Here is a 21,015-nt window from a genome sequence, read left to right as displayed (position 1 = left end):
TGCACCCCTGCATAGAACACCTCTGAATAGAACAACCCCTGAAAAGAACACCCCTGAATAGAACACCCCTTCATATCTTTCTGCTTTTAATAGCTATGTACTTTTACCCGAAGGTAAAACAGCTCTTGAAAACAACAAAAACCAACATCCCAAAACTAATCAGGTTCGCATGTTTATGAGGGACAAGCTTACCTGTCTCCTCACAACCTCAGTACTCTACTCTATCATGTTTAGAGTGAACTGGTAACCTTTGAACGCTTTGTGCCCTCCATGACCGGACCACACCGGTCAAAGACCATCCTTCTTCTCATTCTAACCATTCAAAGTGTCTAGAACAGTCTGTCCCAGGATTAAATTCTGAACTGATTGACCTTACAGACATCCCATTGGAATTTTGTTTTGAACCAAATATTGTAATTGTCACGAGGGGACAGGTGAGCACGAGTCAACAAAAGACATTTTTATTCCGATAATTCCGCTTTCATATGTGCATTATAAATTTTCCCCGCTTTCTGTCCACCTACGGTGAAGGCGATTACTTCTCTTAGCTAAACGACTAGTAAACACTCTCGTTTACCATATTCTCAAGGGACATCCCGGACTCTTCTTGGACATCAAGATAACTCTTAAGCGAAGTCGAGAGTGTAATTGACAAACAACCTCCGATAATACTGGAATACCTTCTGTGCAAAGTCTGTTTGACGAAACAACGTCTGAGGGAAACTTCATCAATTATTCAGGTGTATCTGTGAACTACAGTGCGTTAATACCTGAAACATATGGTGTAATATTGAGTGTAAACCAATTTCACTTCAAAGTCCCCCTATGTTGAGCCATTAAAATTTAATTGTAGGTACTACGTCAATGCAAAATAACAGATCGCATATGTCTTGATACTGAGCTACAAGGAGAACAAGTATTCTTTCCTCTCCTCTCTCCTGGATAAATAAGTAAACATTTGTTTATATATTTTTATAATTTTATTATATAATTTATAACTATTTGCTACAGTGAACAAACTTATTGCTTTTGGTAAACATGTGATGATACATTGCATTCTAAACCTCCTCCTTAGGGTTAAAATATAAGGTCATGAATATTTTAATATCTTCCACCCACACAAGTGTCTTTGACTTTTTCCGTCGTGGCAATGCTTATATTGTCAGAGTAGAGGAGAATGCAAGCACCTCTGCATAAGGTGATCATGTTCCATGATGAACAATGAATATATTCTTGGTGTTTTAATAAAAAAAATAAATAAACAACAACACATAAGCAAGGAATTTCTTTTTCCTCAAAGGCCAAGAAATGTTAAATAATCTTCATGGAGAGAACCATCTACTATTCAATAGTATAAATTTACTGATTTTGCTCAGATAATAAAAGAGAAAAAATAGAAGAAAAGCTTCCAGCGTTTTAGCACAAGTCTGTGTGATGAAAGGTTCATAAATTGAAGTGAACTTTGTTCTCTCACAATTTAGGGTGCCAAAAAGAATTGATGACTAAATATGCAGTAGAGGAGGGGGAGGGGGGAAAAAATGGTTCCAGATTAGATCAAACAGTTCCACCCAACCTTGTTAAGAATGAATCGTTATGAACCCATTCTCACCAAAACAAGAATAAAAAAAATGTTTGTGTTTTAACTTACCTGTGATGAAGTCAGGGCAACAATATCAAACTCTTCCTCACTGTAAGAAAAGAAAAGAAGACAGAAATAATTTCATTATTCATAAATTCCTTTCATGAAAATAGGAAGGAAATGTTTCCTTTCTACAATACCAGCTACAGTATAGTAGCAGTAAACTATGCATTGAAATATTGAAATGTAGGCAAGTAAATGAGGTGCAACTGAGGGTGTATTAGTAAGATGATCATGTGAGGTGTTAATATGATGCAAGAGAAATGTATTGGAATAAACACTGGGATGTGTGATCCGCAGTCGCATCATATGAAAGTTACTGTATTTTTTTACTGCCTGCCACCGCTTGAAAAGAATGCAAACGCATGGAACAAAATTAGGATCTCCACCTAATTTGAATGGAATGTATTGTTGGCAGATTAATTAGGAAGAAAAACAAACCCAAAACTTGTATTCCTGAAATTAGGGGGATACGATAATACAAGTAGACAACGACAATAATCTAACAAGTGCACAAGGGGTGGGAAGCGGGGGAGTACTTGCAATTTCCGGAACTGCCACAGGTATCCCGAATAGGCTAAACAAAATGGGAAAATGGCTGTCCCAAAAACCTTCCAAATGAACAGGATACTAAGAGGGCAGCGCACAACAATTTCTGTTAATATCCTTACAAAAAAACCAAAATAGACCTTGAAATGTCCAGTTCTGAACGAATTGAAACGAAAGAAAAATCCGAACTCAAGATGAATGTCTAAATACTTTGGGTGGTAGAATGAGAAGGGAAGGCATTGACCGGAGGGTTCCAGACATAGAGGGCGTACAGTGTTAAAGGGTTACCAGTTCATTCTAGGCAGAGTAGAACGAGAGTGCTGAGTTTGTGAGGAGACCGGTAAGCGAGGAGGTAACTCTTGTATTCCTGAGTGACACTAGGGTTTGAATCTCATTCTAGACAAACCGTTGAGCTCTTTTCAAATATCAGTTATCCATTCATGAAACTACTAGCCAATTGATTCTGTGTGTTACCAATACAAGATAACAGACAACAGGCTGAGAGGAAGCAAGATATAGCCTTATGCAGTAAAATGGTCTAATCGGAAAAACTAGAAAAAACATTATTTCTCCAGTCTGCATAAAATATGGAGACATCCAACAGTCAATTACAAGTAGCATCCCTATATATATTCTGTAAGTACTCTTGATATCATAGATTTGCCAAACTCATAGCCGAACTTCCTTGGGGGAAGTGGGGGGGGGGGGAAAGGAGGAGAAGGGAATGGGAGGGATTAGTTTAATTGAAAGGTTAAATTTAAATTTTACTTCACCATTACACTTGTATTCCTTTATAGTTCAAAGCACTTGAAATCAGGCTACTACAATTAAAGGTAATTTAACATATAGTATTCTACATATTTAAGACACTGTACTACAAAACAGGGCACTATTTCCTACAACATTTTGACTTTTTACCATATTACTTATTACCATATTACCCTTACAATACATTACTTGCACAGTTCAATAAGGTTTGGAGAACGACCTGAAATTTTCCATGATACACGAACGAAGCCTAATCACCATACAGTTGTCTCCGGACAAAAAATATATATATACGATAGTTTAATTCACTTCGAGGGACTAAAGAATTCCAAATCTAATTTTGTCCCCACTAGCCCTGGTAGCTTCTTGGAATCAATAAATGCTTGATGTGCTCTCATCTGGGGGAGAATGAAATGCTACAAAGTTACAAACAGAAGATTATACAGGAGGAGGAGCAGGTGTCCTCGCAGACAAAAAGTATATGATGACTGCTGCTACTAACAAAAGGCAAAATGTCTCCCCAGAGTTATTTATTACGAAGCAATTACAGAATCATCTGAAAGAGATGAGTAAAAGCTCGCAACTAGGAGCTCGCAAATCTCACGGTTGCAGCGTTCCGTACTTGAACACTCAACAGATACAACATACAAAACTGTGTACTGTAATAGGCAAAACAGTGCATGGTAATTCCATAGTCCAAATTGAAAACATTTTTTTCTTAAATGAATTTTTGATTTATGACCTTAAATTCGCATTGCGTACCCCAAGGTTATTCGCAACTTGTGAAATACTGTAAGTAATTACAGAACATTACAAAAATGCATCGGACTATGAATTTCTTGACTGTTTTAGTTTGCAGCGATGATAGTTTATATCCTGCTGACAAATAATTCAGACAGAAGTTTTACAACTGTATTGATATAATTTATGCAAGAAATTTACCACAAGCTCTATAGAGCTTTGCTTAAGACTGATTAAATGCCAGAAAATCTGTGATATATATATGTGGTATATTTATGTGATATATCTATGTGATATATATATATATATATATATATATATATATACATATATATATATATGAATGTCTTCATTTTGTGTTGGTAAATTTGTGGTGACATGATACTTGTAAATTTCTATGTTCGTCACAAGGTCAGAGTTTTAAACTTGCTTCATATGAAGATTTTAATTAATCTATTTAATTATAATTTCTTGTTTTATGTTTGCTGCATCTTTTGAAAGTAACAATGATATGGTTGTCAATGCAATAAAAGCAAAAAGTCAAACAAATTGAAAGGGAAAAAAAAAAAGAAATAAAAAATAGGAAAATAGGGATAGGGAAGATAAAATACATCAACTCAACTCAGATTTCTGCTCTAAAGCATACTATAGTTTTGGTAGGATTCTCTAATTATTACCTATCGACTGCAAAGTGGCCCCCAGGTTATTTCGAATTTGAAGTAGAGAGAACAAGACGTAACGAATACAAATACAACATAAGAGCAATATAAATTACCACCGACTTATATGGCCTACTGAAAGCATCTCAATACACTCGGGAAATCTCGCTTTCTACATTTTACTCCATTAAAAAAAAACATGTCTATAAAAAAAGTATCCTACAAAATGCTGATTCAAATAGACAGTGCAACGACATTTATCGGGGTAGTTTTGGACTTGACAGAAGCGTGACGTGATGACATGTCTAACCACTTTACCTCGCTGCGGTTTGTAACGCGATACTCATTCGCACGAAAATAATACAGACATCAAATGTATTGTTGATTTGCCGTATCAGTTCAAAAAACCTACGGTAGGCTTAAATGTATCAAATCGGCTTGCCACTCTTACCCATCCCCCCTTGCACCCCCTCACCCACAAAACTTACCTGGTTTGGATATTTACGATGAGTGACAAGATTGCCTGTCTCCTCACAACCTTAGCACTTCATCTTAAACTGCTTGGAGAAGTCTGGTGACCTTTCTTCGCACTGTTTTATCCTGAGTAACAGGTTATGTACTGATATTGCATATATAGAATACAAGTTCCATATTAGCAGATTGCTCTAGGATGACATATATATAATGAAATATACTAAGGCTGTGAGGAGACAGGTATTACAGCCAGGAGGCAAATACTAAGTTTACATGCCACAAGGTCCAATATTGGTGGTGAAATTTATGCAGGGAAATTCCCATCTGCATTTCTCTGCTTCAAAAAGCAATTTACTGCCACACTCAAAGGCAATTCAACATTTGATGGCACTTTCTACTGCCAATTAATAATTTCAGAAATGTCAGGATACTTTCCCTGACCGAATTGTCCTCTAATATAATAAACGAAAAGCAGATACTGTAGGCCCTTCTGTAGGTCCTACAACACTTTACCAGAATGAGCAAAACCTATGCCTAGGTGACTAATGTAGAAGATTCAGAGCAAAAATTTATGGTTTAAATGTTGAATAGTTATTGATAATAAATAGTTGTAAACTGAATTTAAATGTGAATCCAATAAAGGATTGATAGAGCCATTTTTACAGAGCATATTAACACCAAACATAAAGTGGAACTGCTGGAATGCTGGAGATATCCTGCATGAAGGTTTTTTAATTAATTTTTAGTTAATTTTCTTTTTATTTAAATTTTTTTTAATAACCACTTGAGTAACTAGACACACTTCCCTTTGATACTAGTATAGAATCAATTTTAGCCAAGACTTAAAACTGAACATGCAAGTGTGCAAATATGGAACATGTCCATCTTGTTGTCACTCCAAGCAAATGTCTTCAGAAAATCGCTGGTAATTGGTATGAAGGTTCTCAACTGGTTCAAGAATGTTTGCAATACAAATATATACTACTTTCTTTATTTCTTGTGTGTATTCATGCTAGAGTGATAATGTTTCATTTACTAGATTCTGTGACATTTTTGTTGTGTCCTGCAGTTACAATTTTACGGTCTGATAATGAAACTATACTCAAAATAACAAGAACGAGGTCTTACTATAGGTCTAAGAACCCTTAAGCCTCTCTGTTATAAGTGTGAACGTGCTGCTGCTGCTAAGCTGAATTCTTGATACATGTTTTTTGGATTATAGTTTGGAAGAGGCTAAATAAATCTAGCAGATAGCTGCTGAAACATACGCCATGGCTTCGGCGCCGGTTTGCCAAAATAAAAAAAAAAATCACACTTTGCGTAGGCTTCGGGTAATAAATTAGGAACCGGGTAGTATCGCGTCAGGCGGGTACCCTGATACCCTGTGCAAACACTACTCACAACACTTTCAATATGAACACATTTATAATTAACGGTTAATATTATTTTTTTTTAAAAGGTAAAGTTATACACTTTGATATTCACCTCGTTGAATTTTTAAATAGAAGCAACGAGTTGGAAAGAAATAGAGAAAGGATGGAAATTTTTAATTAAGATTGTGTCAATTTTTGTAAACTTAAAAACTTTCTGTATTCAGTAGTATGTGTCCTTAATAGTAAATCTGTCAACTGTATCTTATCTTCTTGGCAAAATATGCTTCATAAGCAATACAGCATATCACAAATCACATGAAAATACTGGGCAATTTAATACCAGCAAAAATTTACTGAAATGATGTTTTTTTTTTTTATAATAATTCTATGAAAACTGTGCATGAAAATTGATTTGTCTCTGCCATTTTACTCTAGGAACTACTGTAGGAGAGAATGCAGTTTATGCGGCCTATAAGCAAGCAATTTGATTGAAATCTGCACATTGTGTAGAGAATAATTTAGTCTATTGCAGACATCAGGTCTACGCATGTCAATGCAATGGTCGTAATGGTGCCACTGCCAAACAACATTACTGAAGAAATGGAATGTTAAGTAGGTCATGAAATGGAATTTGAAATGCATCATGTTAGGAGTGATTATCGATCTGCCAGCCAGTTTATCACTTTTTTTTGAACATTTTGAAATTGGGGGGAGAGTCTTATTGGGTACAACAGTATGGTAATGAAGGGCACAGAAAAGTTGTATATTCCTTAGATGGGAATTTTCTTCATGCCATGTAATATGTCAGTGTGAGGGAAGAAACAGGAAAAAAATGTATTAGAACTTAGAAGGGTGTTCACATTATTAGTTTTGGACTGGGATATAGTCCTGTTCTTCTGCAAAACTTTAATGATGGTGCATGGTCACTAGCCCAAGCACAGTAATGTATGGAAGTACTGTAATGTTGTATATAATTTAACTAGATAGGTTTATTGTCATGGGACTAAAAGACTCCCAATATCCCAATCATTGTAGTGTACGTTATTTTGAGATCTCTCTATTATCACATGATACCTGGGTCATGTCTCAAATATTACCTTCCCAGAGTTTGAAGGGAACCCTACACTACAAGAAAAATCATGAGTTTCAAACAAAGTTGTCAAGTTGAAAGCTAATCTACCACATATCACAGTATCCAAGAGCTGTAGGGTAGCATAGCATAGCTACTGTATTTGAAAGATGCATCACCCTATAGTGACCTTGGAATGAAATGGACTGCATTCTTTTCCCACTAAAGTAAACATAAATGCATTGTGCTATTCATTCAAACATAACTGAAATGATTTCTGCTGATCCAAAGTTGTCCAATGAGCTGGAAATATCCTAACATAACCTGTAGCCTTCAGGTCAGAGTTGTATTGACAAGACAGGTTCAGGGTAGTGTATCTGCTCTGGACTATAATGAGATCTGCTAGGCCTTCAGAAATGCCATGAGTTGATATAGATATTGACTTTCTCCATCCACTAAAAAACCGTTGCAATATTAACTAACTACTGAAAAAATTCTGTCAAGTGATGGATTTATGTTAATGGAGGTAACAGTATGCTGGTAACAGTAGGGTAGCCAAAAATATTGGAAGGGAGGAGATCTGATATCCCAAAATGAATGAAACTTTTTGGGGGTGGGAGGGGGGTGGTGTGGGAACAGTGAAAAGCCATTTAAAGAAAACCTTGCGATTTGCCTCAGTATCAAGATTATCGAGTAAGAGAAGAATTTAACGAGTACTTTTTAAGTTGTATAATGTACAGGAAATGGTAAAATGGTGTCCTACTAGCAAAGATATTACCAAGCACCTTAAGAATGAAAGGTTGCATTTTGTGTTTTAAATTTGTTGCAATCTTGTGATATCCTACATGATTATGTAAGGAAATATAACACCATTTCACACTTAAATCAGCCAAAATCAGGGAGAGGACAGAACAGAAGGTTTGCAAATGAAAAATATTGATAATCACATACACAGACTTTTTTTACGTGTGAAAACAATTTTACGTGATTAGATGCTTATTACCTCCCTAATGGTTCTCTTAGTTAGACGGAGAAGTTTGATACTATGGTCGAATTATAAATGACATGGTCACAGTTACATAAAAGTTACAATTAACCCAACTTTAAAAAATACAGAGCTCTTTAAGGTTATGAACCCAGTGTAAGTCTGCTGAGGTTCCCAGCAGCTGTGATGAATTCTAGAGCAGTTTTTTTCATTTTACTTTACCTGATCTGCTGATGGCTATCCATCTAATTAAACACACTTCACAAATGAAAGCCGATGGGAATCCCCAAAGGACTCAAGTTAGCCTACAAAAATAATGCAACGTAACATATAACCAATTTTGGACACGGAACAAATTGTCGTTAGCAGGCGACTGTGTATAATTGAAGAACATCCCTACCGAAAGTTGTCGGCCTCACTTATTAGATTTTCTCTTTGGGGTTTGGCAGCAGTTAAGTAATAGGATAGGAGCATGTTGTCCCATATACTACTGTACACAAATGTAACGCAATGCTGTGCATCCCTAATGTGTATAAACCTTTAGGAAACTAAGTCAACGCAAAATGTTACACTCAGTAGCAACCTGCCAAGTTTCCTTGAGTTCGTCATAGAAACTTAAAATAAACTATAAGGATTAAATTACTTCATCCTTTGACTAATCCCAAAATATGCTGGTATCAGTGGTATGCAAACGAGCACAGAAACAAAAAACCCACTTCCACTTCAGTTTTGCATGTGAAGTTTAGGTGCATACAATAAGATTCACTTGAGAGGTCAACATACCACCACATGCATATCACCGATCCATATCATGGCTTGCCAGTTATTGAGACTTTAAGCTCTGAATTTTCTTTCACAAGAAAGAACCAGCAAAAAAGGCCCAGTGATCACCAGTCAAGTTAAGGGTCAGTAGTTTAATGATCAAGAAACATGCTTTTACACAAAGCAAAATGATACTGTAGGACACACTGGACAGTCGTCCACCAAAGGTCAAGTCAAATGTGGTGCGCCATTACGGCTGCATTTTTGGGTACACTGTGGTCATAATTCTGGTGGTACCCAAGCCCAACCTTGAAGGAAAGGAAAGGGTACGCATCTCTGTAATTATCTACGGAAACAAAGTTACAGTCATGAAAGACGGAATTAGATAACGTTTCATATCCAAAGATTGCCAAATGAAAAATAAGAAGATACACATTAAATTTTGTGGGACAACACAAAATTTCTTGCACACTGCATTGATCACTTCACAACTTGTTAATTATGCATAGTCAATATTTAATTAAAACCCCATTTATCTCGATTAATCAATCTCAAGAGATCAATTGTGGAGTGTCCGAGTGCATTATTATTTTATAAAAATACAGTGTGACCATAGGTTGGTGGTGGATTTGTCAGAATGACCGGGCAGAGTTTACAACTAACCTCTGATTGCCTGTAACTCTTCCTAATTATTCTTCATATTATTGACATAAGACTTGTAGCCAACTGTCCGAAGAAGGGAAAGGAAAAAAAATGCTGCGAGATTACGAGTAAAGAAGGTCTTAACTCCCTGGTCTTACACAGTTTGACAAAGGGGCGTCCACTTTCTAAGAATTTCAGAAGCAACCTTGATGTCCTTCACAGCTATCACTTACATAGATCTGTAGATGACATGGAGACGTAAAAATCTCACTAGGGAAACTGATAATGAGCTCTGGGGAAATCTTTGCAGATCCCACCATCTCTCGTATCGGGGCAGAAAATGAGAAAATGCGGCCTCTGAAAATGTTTTGAAAATGAAAATAATTCATCACACCACTGTGTACAAAAAGGGGCCAAAAGCAATTCTACAGATCTAATATACTGTAAATAATATGAGTAATTATCGGCTTTAATAGGCAGTACAAGTGCCTCTGAAAAGGATGTTTGGTCAAAGGTAAGAGAAGTTGTTGACATAGACCAATAGAATGGTAGGTTTGGAAGGAAGAGCAAGTATGAATTTCAACAGAAAGTAGGCTAAAGGTAGTGCTAAACTCTTGTCAACTTGTAGGCTACTGTAGCTACAAAAAATGGAATCTTTTAAAAAACAAAATTGTAGAGTGGGAGACAGCTAACAACAACCAAGTGCTCAGTTTTAGTGATAATTATTACAAAGAGGGGGAAGGGATGGGGGGGGGGAGGGTTATTGGATATCACCAACCGGCATAAAAATGTCCAAGTGTCACCAGATATCACCAAAAGTTTTCTTTAAGTTTTAGACAAATTTAGTTTGAATGTGTACATATAATTATATTATGTATTCATGAAGTATGTGATATGAAGAGCTAATGATTAGGACATCTCTTTCTTGAAAATGACCATCTCATCATGAGACATGCTGGGTATGTTACCGATCTTGCATAATACTACTATTACAGCCCGGTACTACATAGTTTTCACATAACTTGCATAGATGTACACATCCAGTAGCAGCTCTACTATTGTACTTCCGTTATAAAATTAAATACGAGAGCTCAGATCACAACGCTCGAGTCTTTGGATCATAGTTTAATTAGTTTCCAAATATGCAATATTACTGCAACATGTACATTCAATAAGTAGACTGCCTATAGTATACGGGCAGGACACAAATACGTCATTATGCTTTATTATCAAGATATCGATTATTTTCAACAATAACAAGAACATAAAACAGCATTCAGATCGCCTTCATGCTGAGTGCTGGTTGCCTCAGATATTTCCCGTCAACAACCAGAGAATTATGTTTTATTCAGTATCTTGCGGCACCTGAATTATTATTATTATTTTTAAGTATATTTATGTATGAATAATGATGAGTTGGTTTATATTAGCTAAAATCTGACCAAAGTCAGTAAACTCACTTCGGTTTCATCTGTTTAAGACACAAGGTGAGATGGACTTGTGAAGAGATGTGAAAATCAATATCACCTCAGAGGTACTGTACTGTATGTTTATCTCTTGCAATAGCAAAACCTGTGAAGAACTCTGTCTATTCTTGAACGTGTTTCCACCACAAGAGTGCTGGAAGAGTTTCTAGCGGTGGAGGGAGTTTATTACCACTTACAGAGAAACAGGTCTTGTGGGATGAAAACTGAACAACTTTCCACCCTTTCCCTCAAAAATTAACGAAGGATATGAAGGACACAGTCTCAGTGTTTTTTTCTATTCCATGGGGGCAAAAAAATTAATTGCATTACCCTGTACCATACAGGATGAAAAGATCCATGAGCATAGTATACCCAGTTATCTACCTTTATACTAAACAGTCAAGTAGCAATTCCCTGCTACAGTAGTACTTGTATTATGAGATACCCAATGGATGTGGTAGAGTGGCGGCATGAGAACATGGGAATGTGACATGGCACCTAAATTAAATTTAGATTAAAATTAAAATTAGAATTCAGCCTAAGCTTCCAGTATTGAGATATCGTGATTACAAGGTTTTCACAATTTGACCCCTGGTGACCCCAATGACCTTTGAGTGGATTTGTCAGGGCTGGGACAGCCTTTCTCCCTCTCCCTACCCCTCTATTCCCCCTCTCCCTACCCCTCTGTGAGGTCAGTTTCCTTCCCTCTGTGTCTTCCTTTCTGAATAATTTGCTTGTCTAACTTTGCATCTTTCCTGACTTCCTCCTCATTACTCTGGTGTTATATCCGCCATCTGCAGCTCCATCAAGCTGTCAAACAGGAAGTAAATCAATGCACCTAGCTATGCACACGCCACCTACCTTTCACTATCTATAGATACCAACGGCTGCTCACTGGGCTCTCTATCCAGTGCCGATGTTTTCCAAGGGACAGCTAATCTCTGTCTTGATATTAATGCAGATCTCTTTGGCTGTTTGTTGATTGGCGAGTAGCCTTTATTACTCCTCCCTGGACTTCGAGCAACCTCTCTGTGTTTTTCTACCAAACAGAAAATAAATAAATCGCAAGATATATGAGCAGTATTTCTTCTAATTGGGGCTGGATGAAGTAACATGGAATGAGACATTTCTGTGTACTTCGAGAAAAGCATGGAATGAGATGGAATTCAAAGAGGAACTCTGTTGACATACGACGAGCTTAAATTTCTTCGAGGAGGCAAGAGGCAAAGGAAAATGAGTAACACTTATATCACAAGACTGACTCATGCTTTCAACAACTGACAATTTCAAGACATGGATGTTCAATCTCAATGTAATTATACCCCGAAGTAAGATCGTTCTTAAAGTTGTTAGATGAAGAATTCTGTCGATCGGATATCCCGGATTTTACCTGACCTTAGGCCAAAATTGCGAGTGACTGGAGTGAAAAAATATATAGTACTTGTGTACACATAATGAAGGTTAAACTGCATAATTGTGCATAAATATTGCAAATCAAGGATATTTTCTAAACTATAGAGATACAGTACTGTAACCCCTACATATTCAGATCGCTTAAAGAAATGACCAAATGCTCTACGCAAAGACAGCCAGGCATAAGCCAGAAAAAGCAGGAACACATTTCATGACGGGTAAGCTAGGTATTTCAAGATTAACATTTAGGCTTATTCAATATTTCTAACGTTTTTATTGTTGCTACTATATCAATGAATCAACGATTTTGCATGTGAGGCATAATCATCATCTTAGTTACGGACTGATGAAACACTAGATTTTGCATACAGACTGAAGGAAACTCAAGATCTTTGGGAAAACTTGTTGAACCATTTTGTATATACTGTACACACACGACAAACATGCAATTGAGTCCATAATGCATAGCGGTTCCACTCAAGCCACATGACGTTACAATGCGCATTTGAGAGGAAGTGACATACGTGTACGATCGACAGAACATTTACTGGTCTTCAAGTAAGACATCCAATGAGCAATGAGCATGGTTGGAAACGTAATGTACACGGTGTACACTGTAGCACTACAGCATAAATGCTATTAACCAACATACAGATACAGGTACTGTAGGTCTACTGCATACAGATGTACAGACCATGCCTTGTTTGCTAAAACGCTAAATAGGATTACACAGTTAATAAGATTTATAGTTACACAAATGATAGCTTATTTGCTCCAAACATGGTCAGCTCAGATCTATAGTATGTATGGAAAGTAGGCTACCATTGAGCTGTGTCAAGACTGAATTAGCAGAATTACTATTTGATGCAATCAAACATCTGGAGGTTGCTACAGTAATGCTACAAAACCACAGTCATCTGCTTTTCTCCCTAATGTGATACATTTTAAGAAATTGAATTTTTAAAACTGCAAGTCAAGTTTAACTATGACACTGCATTATTCCTGGAACCAATTTGGAAATCATTTCCGTTTTTATATCAAACAAGAGTATTAAACTGAAAGTCATCTTGTTCAAGAAGGCTAAAAATGCCTCATCACTTCCAAATTATCGAGCTTCATCGGATCAAAGTGAGTGGCTGATATGTGCAGCATTCATGACACCAAAGGTACTGTTCTCAAATAAATGAATGGATTCAATGCCAGATCTTCTCAAACACTTCAGTTCTGATATTTGGCTTCTGACATTTTTACGGCCTTTAATGATCAACCACTTTTGCCTTGGTATAATTGCAAATTTGTATATTAAAAGCATCAACTGATGAAGATACTACTCAAATAAATGCACATTCCTGCTCACTTGATATGAGTTGTCTAAAGATCCAAACATCAATACACTAAATCATAAATTACTTTATGAAGAATATTAAGGTACCTTTTCAAAGCTTTTTAAACTTGGTTTAAGCCAAGTTAAAGTATCAAGAATAGATTCTCAACCTTCGATGGCAAACAAAAGCAGGTGTCGGCATGTTACATTGAGATATGACATAAAATACCATTGTACTTAAATGAACTGTAGCGTACCCCTAAACTTGGCTGGTTTTGGATACTTATAAACAATGGCATTTACACTGTTCTGTTGATGGTGTACTTGACTATTCTGTCCTGTTGTGTACTGCACTGTTTATATACTGTGATTGTTTTGCATAGTACTGTACATAAAGTAGTTTGTGTGTCCTCTACAGTGTAAGTGTGTTGTTCTAAGTTATCAAAGTGTTTGTGTACTGTTCTGCTAAACGGTACTGTACTGTAGTGTAATGTACAGAACATTGTATAGAACACTGTACAGAACTGTACATACAGAACTTAACTGTACTGTTAGTGTGTTTAATTACTGCATGAAGTACTATACATCATTGTACTGTATAACACCACAGTACAGATAAATTGCAATATGAAGTCCTGTAAATTCACTATATGCTACAACACTGTACTTTCCTATAGTGAGTTCTGTATGGTACTGTCAGTTGCACTATCATCAGTGTATCGTTTAGGCACTACCCTACTTTACTGTAGTGTACTGTATATGGCACACTGTATTTGTACCTGATGCACTCATGCACTCTGCATTGAATACATTATCATGTCTGGACAGGTTGCAGGTATGTTCTGATCATGCTTGATATATTGCACACCCACACTATCCCCTAAAGTAATACTGCTGTACACTGAACTAATAAAGTGTAGAACTTAATGTCATGTATACACCTATGGCAACAAAAATTGTATTGAAAGCATAAATTGTAGCTATTCAGACTACAGCTTTTCTATCTCATTATTATGCTCCGCTAGAATAATACTCCTACCATAACATCTTCTGTCAGAACCACAGGAGAAACCCAAGTAGAATATGGCTAATTTTATGGCTCTCCAGGGCATGATCCTTGCTGCCTTATTACAGAATTACAATATGGAACACAACAAGCAGAGCTAATTGCTATGGTACAGTATTTGGAGCAACATTAGTACTTATACCAATTAATCCAACTTGCTTTTACCTAAAAAAAAATCCCAAAATACATATTACATTTCACTGATAGAATTCTATCAGGCATATTTACAGGAAGGTTGCCAGGATTCAAATCTGGCACATTAAAATATATCATAAACACTTTTTTGGGGTTCATTTGCATCAATGTCAAAGGTCAGTTTTATTCATCACTAGGTGATTCATAACTAATGTAGACAATGCAATGCATTTTGCATCACACAAGAAATACACATGCTGTTAAATTGTTCATGGAAAATTTTTAACTTTGTTGGCTAAATTATTTGCAAAAATATTATCTACACAAAGTTGAGATGTTCAATTTGATCTTCACTAGCCATGTTACTCTATAAATAATAAGAGTTAAAGTTTTTAGGTTTACAGTCTTTTATCATTGACAGGCCTTCCCACACAACTTTAACAAAATTCAACCCTTGGTTATCGGTAACTCGTCACACTCACACACCCAAGTGTGCAAAAATTCAAACAGTTGCCTCAGGGGGGCACCAGAAACTGCCACATTGTGTCTCCTGGGGACTTCCCATAGGGTGCAGTCGCCAACTAGGGCATGCAAGTATATTTACAAGTTACCTCGCAGGTCCCCATTTATACACCTGGGTAATGAGAGGCAATGGAGTCGATAAAGTGCCTTGCCGAAGGACCCACTGTAATGAACAGGCCATTACCTCTGCCGTTTCACCACAACACCCCACACTGTACTGTTTGTCTATATATATATATACAGTATATATATATATATATATATATATATATATACCAGCCTACAGTACTCTGGGATCATTCCTGGTCATAGTGCCAGTAACAAAATTTGAAACTGACAACCATCAAGAGAAATAAGTCTTTGTTTAGCTTTAACAAGTGTGAGTACAGAATCCAGCTTAGATACTGACTACATATGAGGGTACTTTTACTACCTAAATGGCAGATTAATTTACACATAAATCCCTTTAACGATCACAGTAAATGTAATATGTAGGCTATGATGGCTGATAAGTACCAATTGAGTAGCGTTTCTAGGATTTAAGTATACAGAATTTAGATCCACTCTGCAAAAATTAGGACAAACAGAAGACAAAAAAAAAAATACTAACTACAAAAACAAATATATATGCTGCATACTCTGTATAAGTACACAAAACAAAATGAAATGGCACTTTTCACTATCTGCATCACCCTTGGTTGTTTTGGTCGATGGCGACAAAAGATCGAACATTACTGTACGTAAGCAATAGATCTAAGTGAATAACCAAACCCACAGTAGAAACTAATAACCTAATGAAGGTTTCTGACTGGAAACAAAAGATGACCTTAACTGTGTGTGTCTTGCTGTGCAAACCAATTCTACTTTTATGTATTAGTTTTCAAGAGATGAGTCAATAGATACAGCAGAAACTGTAGGTGAAAATTGGCATTCTGTAATCATCCCTGACGGTAAATTTATTCCTTACTGTTGTGTAAGTAATTTAATAAAATGTGTTTAAGGTTGAAAGCAATATCCGGAGATATGAACGCTCAATGCAATTAACTGTATAGAGCCATTTACTGATCATGATATATTCAATGCATGCAATATGTATGGTAACTTGTAGCAGTACTGTAGAACCTAGTTCGGTTTCCATCGATTCATTGAAGACAAGATATCAACGTTTTGAGATTGATATAGCTTGGGACTTTGTTTATCCATAAACTACAAAAAGTAAAGTACAACATAGTTGTATGTTAAAACCTATAAGAAGAAGTTGCTTTATAGCTTAGTATACAAATTAGTTCTACAGTAGCAATAATTCATGTTGTATATATTATGCACAGAGTAGTTTTAATGCCACATGTTACAATTTAATAGTAGATTCCAAATAAATTTCAATTTTTCTGATAATCAATATCCCAACATTGACTTTCTACTGTGAATAATTCTCTGTGTATATAGATAAATGAAATTTACATTCGAAATGAATTGAAGCACCTAACACAGCCCCATACTGCATATTAATTTTCCACAGATATGAAATATCATTAAAGATGGATCATCTGAGGGTTCTTTTCATAATTGAAAAAAAATACCATTTAATAGTTATAACACCATGGAGAAGCCATGCCACGTGAAGAAACTATTAAAGTTAGAATCCATATATTTTTTACACAATTTCATCACTGTTTGCCAGTCTTTTCACCAAGGATGAAAGCAGGATACAGATTGGCTTAGCTTGCTGTTTTTCATCTACTCCAGTTATTACCAATTTCTCTTTTTGCCTGTGTTTTCTTTTAAGTTCCAGTCAGCCATTCACAGCCTCTTCCATCAAGAAAGTTGACACATGTGGTATTCAATTCAGCGGTGTGTGAAGACTGAAGAGTACTTGTGCAATGGAATCACTGAAGCATTAATCATATCTGGGTAAACACACTGCTAACTGTATGGAATGAAATGTGTGGCTACCAGAAAGTAATATCTTACACAGATAATGCATACATATTTGCAATGGATATATGGCCCTCAAACCGAATACAGTTAGATCACTTAATCTAAGTTTAAGACTTGGTCATACCAAAATATCATATGAGAAAGACAGGTAGTTTTACACATACACAGTACTGCCAGTACACATACAGTATACATACTAATAATTTCATAATCAAGTTTCAGTGAAGGACATGTCTATAAACAAAGTATGAGGCAATCTGCATCTGATACAAATAAATACTGTTGTTTAAACCTCAACATTGGTTTCTAAGTGTAAACTTTAAGTCTATCAACATAGGGGGTACTGTTGAATGTTTAACAAAGTTCTGATGAATAGACCAAAGTTAACCTACAGTTAATCATACTGTTTTTAATGGATGACTTTGGGCAAAAATATGTGTGGTTGTACATTATAGTCCAACAAACCGGGAGATACTTTAGTGTTCCTGTAGCTAAAACTATGGTTTTTGAAATATTCACTTTTAAAAATTTCTCAATCATGTACTTGTGATTATCCACTGTTCTAGTTTGAAGTTCTATGTTACTCAAACCAAAAATGTTGTTTTACTTTCGTAAAAGCAACACACCCATTGATGACATCCAAAGCCAACTGTCCTTGACAAAAATTATGTGTAATGCAGTGTAAAAATGTTGAGACCAAGGCTTGAAATTAAGAATCAAGAGGGAGAAAGGACAATTTGTTTAAGAGCAATTTAGTCATTGCTTTTAATTTTTATTGATATGATAGGGAACCAACTAGATTTTTCAGCATTCAGGCACCAACACTATTTTCAAAATCTGAAATTGAAACGGCACCAATTTATTGATCTGACGTGAGAGAAAACACGAACAGAAATGACACAGAAACAGAAACATATACTACTTTAATCTTCCATGCATTTCATTTAGCATATTAACTATACTTTCAGACAGACAGACAGACAATCAGACAGACAAGTACAGAACGATCACATAGGCTCAAACATTATACATTTCTGCCATGAGGGTGAATTTAGCTGTTTTTTACCAACTGGTACCAAAAATTGCTGGAGTTTTGCACAAATTTTGGACAATTTGCCTTTGGTTTTGTTGGATCATAGAATACTGCAAGCAATTTGGTTTCCCAGGATACCAATACAATAGATTTGGTTTTCCAAAACCACTAAAATATTACTGAAACAAACAGAATTAATTTAGTTTAGCTTTGAAGAGTCCATTTGGGTAACTTTTGTTTTACATCAGGAACCCAAACACAAGTTCTCAGGCTGATGCCAAAAGTCACAGAAACAACCATGAATAGCAAACGTACTCTCTAATTAGTCCTTAAGAAACTAAATACTATGGCATAAAACACAAATGGTACACTTAAAAATGAAGATGTATGTATTTTAGATCCTCCTGCAAGCAGGAACTCGCGAAGAAGCCTCATTTGCTTATCAAAGCCGCAAGCTGACCGAAGTCAATGTCTTACATTCATATTTAACGTCCATGATTATAAATTGTCAATTGTCAACAACTCTGTAACTTAACGACATACATTAATCTTGGAGTGAAAGATAACTGCTAACCGTTGTTTAAGAACAGATCATGAAAGTTTCAGTGAAGTGGATTTAGAGTCACTGAAGAGGCAAAATTCGGACCTAACTTATTCAAAATATTGTACTATGATTAATGAGCTTCTATTATTTTGCAGGTTCATAATATATGTGAAATAAAAAGTGAAATGGTAAATACAGTACAACAGGAATAGATTTATACTGGTTTTGAACATTCTGCAACATTGGTGACTACAGCCATCTTTTAAACCCTATAATCAAAACAGGACACCTTACTCTTTCCACTTTCATCATTCTAGGTATTTTATATCGGCTGATGAAAATCACAAACAGTACAAAGAAAGGAAAATTCCAAGATCAACTTTCTACAACAGTGATAAGTAGAAAACAATATTTGGCAACTTTCGCTCATTATACTTAAAAAGTCATAACTCATATCATATTTAACAAAATATTGGATTAGACATGTTTCCGCTTTCTTGGAGAAAAGCAAGATTGTTATATGCAAATCTTGTTTACATTATAAATAAGTTACCCCAAACCCCCACACTTTAAACTAACCCCCCCCCCCACTCACTCAACACAATGAATGAATGTATTTTATCCACGCAGTATGTTAGGGTATTTATTTGCTGTACTCAAATTGTGCCATCCATAGGATAACAAGACAGACTAGCAATGCAGTGAACTCATAGTGCAGGGAAATGTATGAATTTAGATCCACTGGCATAACTTCTGTGGAATCTTTAGAGGTTGAGGGAAAGATTATTTTTGTCTGCACTAAACAACAATCTTCCAGTGTTTAAAGGTTCTACAAAACTAAACAACTGAGCTTTCAATAATAAAGGTTAAAGGAAAATGCTTAATCTGTAGTTACACAATGTTTAATTTACTGGTTTTGAGTAATGTGACTTAACTTTATGAGAAACCAACAATAGATTGGATGAAACTTAAAGCCACACATAGGAAAAGCTACAAATGGTATTGGTTATTGTTTTGATGATTCCATCCATCTTGGCTGTCAAATTAACTTTCAGCAATTTTTATCATTTAAGAAGTTTACTTTTTAGGCTACAACAGAGCTGAAATATCGGACAAGGCTTGAGTTTCCAATTACATGGCAGTAGCACATAATGTAAATTCAGCACAAACATTTATCATAGACACTATCTGCAATATGCATGATGGTGAACATTATTTTTTCCAAGTATCGTGTAAATATAAATGTCATATAAATCCATAAAGTCTTCGACTTCATAGAATGATGTCACATGAATGTACATTGGTGTTGATTTTCTGTCAATGTGACAGTATGTAATACCAACTAGTAAACCTTACAAATACTCAACTGAAACTTCAACACATAATAACTTAAATGGAGAATGTTCACTACTATATGTTGCATTTGTTATTGAGATTTTGACTTACCAATTTTTTTCTGTAATGATGATGGTCTTTTAAGTTCGGTTGGAGATGAATTTGATAGCTCTTCTTCTATTTTATTTGAATCAACTGCGGTCGTACCATTTGAGTTGGGCATCATCTGAAAGTAAACCACAAAAGTCCAACTCATCCAACTTTAAGGAGCAACAAATAAGCTTAACAATGATAGTGGACATGCTACATATGCCATCTATATGGCTGTGTGAGTGGGCCTGTATCCATGAGTATGTATACTGTACATACAGAGCGGATTGTTCCCATTTAGAGAAGCATTTACAGGGCTGTTGAATGAAACAAAAATGGACTCTCTGAAGACCAACAAGTAACAAAAGGGGAGCAATTGCAGAATACCCGGCAACTCACATACACAGGGTTTTTGAGAACGACAATACATTGTTTTCTATAGGGTCTTCTGGTCATAATCTAAGAGATTCAAGCGTTGTGGGGTATTC

At 35.9% G+C, this 21,015-nt stretch overlaps 1 protein-coding gene across 1 annotated transcript in view; it reads right to left on the bottom strand.

Annotated features, from left to right (window-relative positions):
• LOC139979109 (protein FAM219A-like) overlaps window positions 1-21,015 on the bottom strand; it is a 28,745-nt gene that overhangs the window by 7,040 nt on the left and 690 nt on the right. The window contains exons 2-4 of the mRNA XM_071989789.1: window positions 20,549-20,663; window positions 11,989-12,166; window positions 1,649-1,688 (exon numbers count right to left, since the gene is read on the bottom strand). Coding sequence (XP_071845890.1) covers window positions 1,649-1,688; window positions 11,989-12,166; window positions 20,549-20,663 — 333 coding nt within the window. The remainder of the gene's footprint in view (window positions 1-1,648; window positions 1,689-11,988; window positions 12,167-20,548; window positions 20,664-21,015) is intronic.

The sequence above is a fragment of the Apostichopus japonicus genome, chromosome 13, assembly GCF_037975245.1.
Source record: "Apostichopus japonicus isolate 1M-3 chromosome 13, ASM3797524v1, whole genome shotgun sequence".
Lineage (NCBI taxonomy): Eukaryota > Metazoa > Echinodermata > Holothuroidea > Aspidochirotida > Stichopodidae > Apostichopus > Apostichopus japonicus.
This window is presented reverse-complemented; position numbering and strand designations above follow the sequence as displayed.